The sequence below is a fragment of the Papaver somniferum genome, chromosome 8 (assembly GCF_003573695.1).
Source record: "Papaver somniferum cultivar HN1 chromosome 8, ASM357369v1, whole genome shotgun sequence".
NCBI lineage: Eukaryota > Viridiplantae > Streptophyta > Magnoliopsida > Ranunculales > Papaveraceae > Papaver > Papaver somniferum.
Window position 1 is genome coordinate 89602336 of NC_039365.1, and position 8995 is coordinate 89611330.

At 38.0% G+C, this 8995-nt stretch overlaps 1 protein-coding gene across 3 annotated transcripts; it reads right to left on the reverse strand.

The window, feature by feature from the left end:
* Positions 1-911: 911 nt before the first annotated feature.
* LOC113301974 (homeobox-leucine zipper protein HDG5-like) lies at positions 912-6125 on the reverse strand. Of its 3 annotated transcripts, XM_026550799.1 has the most exons (12): positions 6112-6125; positions 5432-5724; positions 5085-5299; positions 4815-4932; positions 4235-4423; positions 3557-4048; positions 3319-3420; positions 3012-3227; positions 2723-2894; positions 2347-2615; positions 2134-2232; positions 912-2054 (listed from the first exon to the last, which is right to left on the reverse strand). In XM_026550799.1, exons 2-12 carry the CDS (start codon positions 5624-5626, stop codon positions 1587-1589), a joined length of 2535 nt encoding a protein of 844 aa, XP_026406584.1. In that variant the 5' UTR covers positions 5627-5724; positions 6112-6125; the 3' UTR covers positions 912-1586. The 3 variants fall into 3 exon arrangements, with proteins under 3 accessions (XP_026406584.1, XP_026406585.1, XP_026406583.1); XM_026550800.1 differs by lacking the exon at positions 6112-6125 and having other exon boundaries at positions 2134-2229; positions 5432-5762; XM_026550798.1 differs by lacking the exon at positions 6112-6125 and having other exon boundaries at positions 5432-5762.
* Positions 6126-8995: the final 2870 nt, after the last annotated feature.

Sequence of the window (8995 nt, forward strand, 5' to 3'; positions counted from 1 at the left end):
CAACAACATTAGCGACTTCATGCATGTTCGACAAATCTATACCAAAGACAAATATTTGGGATCCCCCTTATTCACCAATAAAAGTAAGATTCGGGCCTTCAAACCCTGCTTAGACAAACTGAAATTCAGACTAGCTGTCTGGAAAAGTGAAAACCTATCCCCAAAATGGCAGAGCCACTATGATTTCTAGTGTCACTTCCCTATCAAGCATCTATCAGATGAACTGCTTCAAATTGCCAAAGAAGACATGTCAGGGTATTGCTAAACTTCAGTGAGATCTCTTTTGGAAAAAGACCCTGAGAAACCCAGAGGCCTATATTTCATTGCATGGAGTTCAGTTTGCAAACATAAGGAGCTAGGGGGTTGGATTTAGGAACACGAAATTCTTTAACAGTGCTAGGTCACTAAAATAGCTTGGAGACTAATATCTAAACCAGACTCTCTCTGTGGTCTTCTATCATGAAAGCAAATCACTTTAAAGAAATAAATGTGATTAAAATGGATAGCATATCCAAAAAAACTGATTCTTGGATATGAAAAGGAGTAGAAGATATTCAAAAATACTATAGATGGGAGATGATAGGTAATGGTCAGAAAATTAGGATTTGAGAGGATAAATGGATTCACAATAAGGAAGAGATCACAGCAAAACCCCAGCATTGCCCCAATGATCTTCTATCTGTCAGCTAGCTAATCGGTACTTCAGCAAAATGGGACATAACCCCAATCTCTCTATGGTTTAATGAAGAAGAATACAAGCATCAATTCTCAATTCTCAGGAGGAAGATAGAATTAATCATCTGGGGTCTCACTCTTTTCTTATAAAAAGGACAAAAAAACAAGTTTACTCCATTGTTAGCACAAGTTTGAAAATAACAAAAGATAAACCACATTTCTTAAACAAAAAGAACAACAAAATGAAATTGAATTCAAGACAGTTTAACAAGCAGAAGTCAATTCCCGAACCACCCTTCCTTGCTTAAGGATCACAACTGGTGCGCTCTTGACTCCCTCACTCTTTTCATTCGTAATAAAATACAAAATACATTTAAAACAATTTATATATCAAACTCCTACAACACCTCTCAGAAATTTTCATTATTTCTACAACCGCCCAAAAAACCCCAATCTCGCATCGTCCGTATAAGGAATTACCAAAAATACCCTTCAGTTTTAATATTACCAAGAACTCCGAACAAATTTTTTTTTGTCCAAAAAAACCACGCCATGCAACCTCTAATAAGGGTTTGGTTTTTTGCCGACTCCTGGTCAACTTTCAGAAAACAATCCGGAAAAGATTGGACATGAATCTGACTCAGACAATAATGATCCAGATGAGTCAGACTGATCCTAGAGAAAGATGAAAACACAAAGCTTAACCTAAGATTTGCTGAATGGACCTGGACAAATAAAACTAGACCAATTTCCAGAGTAACAATTCTTTCTTTTTTTTTGCCTAATTACTCTTATATGCTTCGAGGGTAATTTGGAGTCTGGTAAGGGTACTTAAAGGGCATTATAGGTAATTCCAATGGCAAAAAGACAGTAAGTTTTGGGTGATTGTTCGTCCGTGGAACTAAGAAGCACTACTCCGATGCAGCAGAAGGCTCTGGACAAGAGCCTCCAGCTGTGTGGCATCCATCAGGACTACCGCTGCTATGGTTGTTGCTGCTGCTGAGAACAGCATTGATCTGGTGCACCGCATTGCAAATATGATTGTTGATAGCCGTTGCACTAGAAAAGTTAAGTTTCGCACCTGGTATAGTGCTGGCTAGAATTTGTATACCAACTGTCAGTAAACAACCAGAAGTAGGACCATTTACTTGATCATCAGAGGAGGATGCTGGCCCATTTTCGCCATTGTTGTTGATGTGATCAGCAGGATAAATGACGAAACCTAATGGTAGAATCGGAAAGTATGATGAATCACCCCCGTTCATTGTTTGTTGAACACTATCAACGTCGATTGTGGTGTATACAACCATACTTCCTAAACTATCGGTACAACTTTCCTGAAGCATCAACTCTACGTTTTGTGCCGAGTTACTTGCTGCCTGCAAATGCATGCAATTAAGATGATTATTAAGCCTACACTTTGCTATTGGTTATAATAGGTCTTAACATTACACTTACGTTTATGCGCAGAAGAGAAATGCAATTCCCTGGATCTGACCCATTGGCAATGTGGGCAATCTCTTGTGATGAAGTTCCACCAGAAAGAACATCAAGCTGCTTTTGGTTCAATTTGAGAAAAGAAAACCATCAGTAAAACATTTGCACCCCTTGCATGCAGTCAGTCGGGAAACTAGTATTGCAAGTTGTTGTAAGGAGTTGGAATGGCACTACCTGAGATCTGCGGCGTTCATCTCTTAAGAATTCAAAAACTTGCTGATGAGAAAAGGGAAGCCAAGTAGTAGACACAGCACAAAGAATCAGACCACTTGGTTGGCCAGGGTCTATACTTTTTCTAGTTGTAATTCGAACTGTGTCAACTGAGGTTTCAGATAGAACCGTCCATGACTGACCTCCAGAACAACTGATATTGAAGCAAAATGTTCTCATCATTCTATGAGATAATTTCATCAAGTTCTTTCTTGATTCCGAATTTGGTATCACTGTTAATTGACGATACAACAAGGGTTTGTGAAATGTCCACAAAATAAAGAGAACAAAGAAAATGAATGCTGTGGCCATAAATATAACGAAGAGTTGTTCAATTTACCACCCCCAAGGTCCGAAATATTTCTTGCCATGAGGCTAGCAAACCTTTCACACTGCTGTTGCAAAACGGCTAGCCAACGGTGTGCACCGAAAGCCATACCACTGCTCACAAACTGATTGAATATCTGATGAACTGGTTTATGTTCTAGTTCTGCATGTTCTACCCATATCACCTGCGTAGCACAAAGTAATTAACACTCTTTTTAGATTTGAATTGCATGAAATTGATGCCCCAAATCCCTCAAAAAAATAGGGGCAACCACAACCCAAAAGTTGTACTCAAACCTCACCCTAGAATATCCATTGGGCATATCTTGAATTATACAACCAGAGGGTTTTCTCCGATATCTGAGTGAAGAACTTTGAATGTTGTCAGCATGGAAGTTATCAATGGGGAAATCAACAATAGCCCAAGTCCCTTCTTCAGCATTTTGGTGGCAGTAACGAAGGAATTGAGCCTCACGTGTAGGAATCAAAGGTGTGAGAACTTGAAATTCAGCATGCATCTGCCCAATAAAAATAACAACTGATCAATGAATTGTCATCACATGAATTTAAGTTTAGAGTTTGATGGCATATTGAGATAAATACAATTACCAGATGCAATGAATTGCTGGCATGCCCCAAAACTCCGGTGGAAATAATTTGAACAGTTTTTGCTCTCGAGACAATTGAAGGAAACAACTCCATCCATTTGTTCTGAATGAAAACAAAAAGCAAATCATGAGTAATGCTATTTCCAAAAACCTTGAATTGCACTTTTTCACCAAGTATATTTTCCATATATCTAAAAAAGGACCGCTTTAAGATTATCCCAAATTAGTTGAATACTTACAGCATCTAAAAATGCGTCGACGAGAGTAATGCTGTTCATAAACACAACTGCACTGTCTCTGGTTGCTTCCACCTGGAACTCATTTTCGTGCTGCTTCTGGTTATTATTCATCACTGGCCATGGAAACATTTTTGCGTGCTCTTCAACATTCAACACATCTTTGTTATTGCATCGGATCCAAAGTGGCTCAGCTGCTTGACACATTTTAACAAGTTCATCCATTGCATTCATAGCAAATTGCATCGCCAGTGGCTTCTCTTGATCAAGAATCAGACAACATCCTGCAATTTGTAATTCGTGTTGGTTCTCTGGCATATTACAGCTTGACATCGACATGATGTCCCTGCAGTTCCCCAACTGTGGTTCCTGGAAGTTTCTTGAGTAGATACCCATGTCAAGTTCCAATGATGGTGCAAGATGATGAGGTACATGTCCTAATGCTTGCATCTGTCTAACATTGAATCGTGGTGCAATGCAAGCAAGACGCTCCAGCTGCAAAATCATAGCATTTTCAATGTATTAAGAAATGCTATTATGAGCTACTTTCATACAGGAAAAGGGGTTATTTTCAAATTACTATCAAGATCTAATGTAGGTTATCATATAGCTAGTACGCATCTTACAGTTTTAACCTGCTCACCTTCTAAGAATAGACAATGTAAAGATAAGTATACGTACCTCTTCTTTGAGCCGTGCATTTTCAAGCCTCAGATGTTGTTCATCCAAAGACATCTCTCCCAGAATGGCAGCACCTCCACAATTAGGGCAGCTTACATTCCTTAGAGCAGCTTGTAGGCGATAGTTCTCATTCTTTAGGTTATCATTTTCTGCCCTTAGTATTATGTTATCAGACCGATCTTGTTGTGCCTAACATAATACACACCAGTTTGAATTACACCAATTAAACATTTAAACCATGTAAATTTTTAAAAGAAAAAATAATAATATCATAAAGAAAATCATAGTCTTATTCAACACCCACAGCGCATTTTATCATCAAGCACGATGCGTACTATACAATATTAAAGCACTATTTACTGGTTAATTTTACTGGTGAAGCCATTAAATGAGAGCTTTAAATTTGTAGCCAAGGTAAAGTGAAATGACAGACTGTTTATTGGAAATGATGTTTCTTTTATACACACTCTGATCATCATAAGTAGAGTTCTTAGGGTGCCTCGAAGATAGTTAGAAACTTCAGAGTCGTGAGAGGTTGAACAAAAGTAAGAAAGAAGAATGCTGAAATGCGCGTATATACCTTCATCTGTGTACGTCTGTTTTGAAACCAAAACTTAACTTGCCGTGGTTTCAAACCGAGATCCTGACTTAATCTCATCCTTTGCTTGTCATCTGGATGTGGGCATTCCTTAAACAACCTATAAAACATAAAATGATACATATAAGATTAAAAACAAACAGAAGAAGTGATTTAGAGAGAGAAGTAGAGCATGCAAACTAGACCTAGATATACAGTACGTGAGTAGCACAAGAAGATAGCTGAGAAAGCAGAGATTAAATGTATACGTACGCTTCCATTTCTTGAATCTGACGAGCAGTATGGCGATGATATCGTTTCTTTTTAGGGTTTTGTTGTTGCTGATCAGTTTCTTGTAATAAAAGTTCATCATCAGCTGAATTAGTTCCTCCTTGATCATGAATATGTCCACTACCATCAGCAGATCCACTCTCCATATCGTCTTCTTTATTGTTTCCTATTATCATCTGTAATCCAACTTCTTCCTTCTGCAAGGTGTATGTATATACGAGAGGAGAAAATGTAACATAAGAAATGTATCGAGTAAGTTAAGTTCCTTAAAATGGAGAAAACTAAAATAAAATATGAGTACATAGTGGTTTTTTATTAAGGAAACTTACCGGAATAATTGATGCATAAGGATGGTAACTAGGCACCATACTATTAGACATGAAGTTATAGTTGATATTATTAGGGTTTCGAATTGGAGATGAAAATAGGTGTTGATGATGATGATCTGGTGCTGTTGTTGATACAATATTATTATTATTTCCTCCTCCACCCATTGATGACATTACTTGACAATCTCCATACATCTTCTTTCTCTCTCTAGTATTTTTGATGAATAACTCAAGAAATTAAGAGGAGAAACAAAGATTTCGTTTCTCTTTCTAGAATCAAACAACAATAAAACCTGTATGATCAACAAAAAAAAAAAGATTTCTCAGTACACTCACAAGAAAAGAAAAGAAAAAAAAAAGAAAGAAAAAGAATCTATAATGAAAATAAGATCCCAAAAATAACTGCACAATATCTTCGAGTGAAACTTAATTATTATTAAAACCCATGTTTTAAAAAGACCGAAAATCCCACAAGCCAAAAAGAAAAAAAAAAAAAAAAAAAAAAAACTTTAGAATACCTACTAACCATACGTTTTGATGAAAAACACCTTTTGAGTTTAAAAACCACCATGAAAACAAAAACCAAACCAAGAGATGATGAAGAGTAGAGTTAGAGAATATTAAGAGAGTATAGAGTAGATGTAGAAAGATAGAGGAGATGAGAGAAATGAATTGAATACCGTGTCGGTGTTTTCGGAAATGGAGAGGAATAGGTCTGTCGATACTTCTTCTTCTCCACACTGTCTAAGCTAGGCTGGATTGTCTCAGACACTTGATTTCTCACTCTCTAGAAAAATCAATGAAAAAGTAAAAACTCTCTTTTTCTCTCTCTAATATCTAGGTCATGCCATAATTACCGTACGGGAGAGACTTTAACTGCGTTAGGACAAAAGAAAAAAAAAAACTGATCAAACGCCAGTAAATCCGTTCTTTTTTCTTACTGTTGAATACACGTGGTGGAGGACTATTGGGGAATAATAACGTTTCCGCATAAGAGAGAATTGAATCAGCAGAAACCAAAGTCAACCTCTTTCTCTTGGTTGGATTGATTGATATATTCAGAAACAAAACTTACTTGCTTTTTTCTCTTCTTCTAAGGTTTCCATTCAACCTTTGTTGTGGTGGGGTTTATGGACGATATTTTGGTAAAAGTAGTAGTACTAGTACCCCCAGTCTTATATTTGTTTGTCAGCTCATCTCTAATATTTTACCGACGACTCACTTGGTCCGTATGGTTGTTACTGTTTTTTTTTTTTTTTATAAGAAAAGAAATTCATTTCATTAAATCTTAGTACAAAGGTCTTTTTCTAGATTTTCTAGAATGTAATTTGGAGGAGTAGTGTACCAAGCATTCATAGACTGATTTCTTGCAGTTTTTGCAATTTTATCTGCCACACTATTAGCATCTCGCTTAACATGAGTGCATTTCCAATTAACAAAACTGCTAAGCAAGCTACGATAGTCCAGGTGCAAATCTTGGATTCCTTTCTGAAGAGCCCACTTTACAGCTTCTAATGCAGCAATTGCTTCTCCTTGTTCCTCATCTGATCCCGAAGTCTGCATTCCTTTGGCTTCAATGAATTGACCTGCACCATTTCTCATTATCAGTCCAATTCCAATGGGTTGCAATTTATTAACAAAGCTGACATCAAAATTAATTTTTATGCTGGGTTCAGTTGGAGGTTCCCAAACTGTAGTATTTGTTTCTGTATCAATCATAGCTGGTCTATTAGATATAGCTGCGGTTTCTACTTCTGTGATAAATATTTTAACAGATACAATGAATTCAGCTGGCCTGAACTGCATGTTATCAAACACTATACAACATCTATTTTTTCAGAGGTACCATAGAGTGCAACTTATTGCTCTCAGATTTTCCTGCACAGTCTCATCATAGAAATTGTTAGAGCTAAAGATGTTTGTTGGCCAATCAATGAGACTATTATTACTGAACATACCTGTGATAGAGTGGTGTGGAATGGAAAACACACAAAAACTCTTGCAAGTATACAAGGCCAAGTTTATAATATAGGGATAAGAAAGGGATCAGTCCACAGGGAGTAGGAGTGCTTAAAAGAAGTTTTCCTAAGCTATCAATGGGTGCAAAGCACTATGGCAGTGAGCAGTGATGGATGAAGGCAGATACAAAGAACTAAAACAGTTAACACAAGATGGCAGCACAGCAAGGATTAGATGGCAGATGATATAAAATAACAACAGCAAGGAACCAAGGCTGTAAGCCAAGGGCAGGGGTGAGATTGTGCACTGACTTCAGTGCACACAGCTTCAAAATGCAAGAACTAAGCAAAACAGTAAAGGAAAGTAACTAAGCAGTGAATAAAAGCAGAGCTGGAATTGTAAGTGACTGAAGAAAGGAATTGTGGCTAAGCTAATGGCTTAGAATCCACCTTGGTGTCCTAGCCAAACAATGTAGTTCTAGGTTGAAATTAAGACCCTAAGCATACAATTGGAATGGAAAGAAAATCAGCTTGCTCAACTAATGTGCTCCTAGCATTGACTGTCTTTTGACAGTACAATCAATCACAAGCACACAGATGAGCACTAATCTCTCCCATTGCTCAAGAAAAACAAGCATTAAGGCTCTAACCTAGCAATTTCATCCAACAATGCACTAAGGCTTCATCTGAGCCTTAGCTGCAGTAACTTAGTTCATGAAAAACATGTTAACAGCATCAACATTCATCACATATGCTAATTGAAACAACATTCTCAACATTGAAGATAAAAATCAAAACATCATATAACATTCACTATCAACTGTCATGCAATAACTGAAATTGAAATTGTGAAATAAAACAGAACAAAATGTTTTTCTGGCTAGTCCAGAGATCATCCCCCTCTACCCCTCTACATCACCCCCTATTTATATCACCAAATACCCAATTTTTCCGAAACCCTAGAATTGAAATTAGGGTTTTCAATCTCCGAAATTTACTCACCAAAACTTTGAATTGACGTCGCCCCATGTCTTCTCTGCCTCTCTCGGTTCTTCTCCTGCTCCCAATCGCTACAATTGCTCCCTAATTTGAGGTGTTTTATCAACCCTCACCTAGGTCAGTTGGTGAGAGAGGTTAAAGCGCTTCGAATTAGGGGGATGGGTCGTGTCGGGTAATGATGGAGATGGTGGAGTTGGTGGTAGTTGGTGTAGGTAGTGGTGGTTGTGGAAGTGGAATAGGTGGTGGTACGGCAGGGTATGGTGGTTCTGTTGCAGAGAGGGGAGAGGAAGAAGAAGGTGGAGGTCGATATGGGTTAGGGTAGGGAGCTGTTTGGCTAGGTCATAGGGTTCGAGTATTAGTGTGTTAGGCGGGTGTATCAAGATGTGTGTACCACGAGCTGAAGCCGCTGGATATGGAGATGGTAGGTGGATCGGACGGCTAAGAAAGAAGCAGCTTGTAGCGACCGTAGGATGTAAAATACAACGAAGTCTACGGTGCGAGATTAGGTTAGGTGTTGTAGTGTTTAGCGGAATCATCGGGATTTGATGCACAGGCATAGGAGCGACCGTAGGATGCTGAAATGCTTCGATCTGACGGCTGAAATCCG

Excerpts from the sequence above, each read along its gene's own strand:
- LOC113301974 (XM_026550799.1), bottom strand. The coding sequence starts at position 5,626 with ATGTATGGAGATTGTCAAGTAATGTCATCAATGGGTGGAGGAGGAAAT. Across the intron at positions 3,421-3,556 it reads TCGACGCATTTTTAGATGCT|AACAAATGGATGGAGTTGTT; the intron begins GTAAGTATTCAA and ends GTTTTCATTCAG. Across the intron at positions 2,895-3,011 it reads TGCCCAATGGATATTCTAGG|GTGATATGGGTAGAACATGC; the intron begins GTGAGGTTTGAG and ends TGTGCTACGCAG.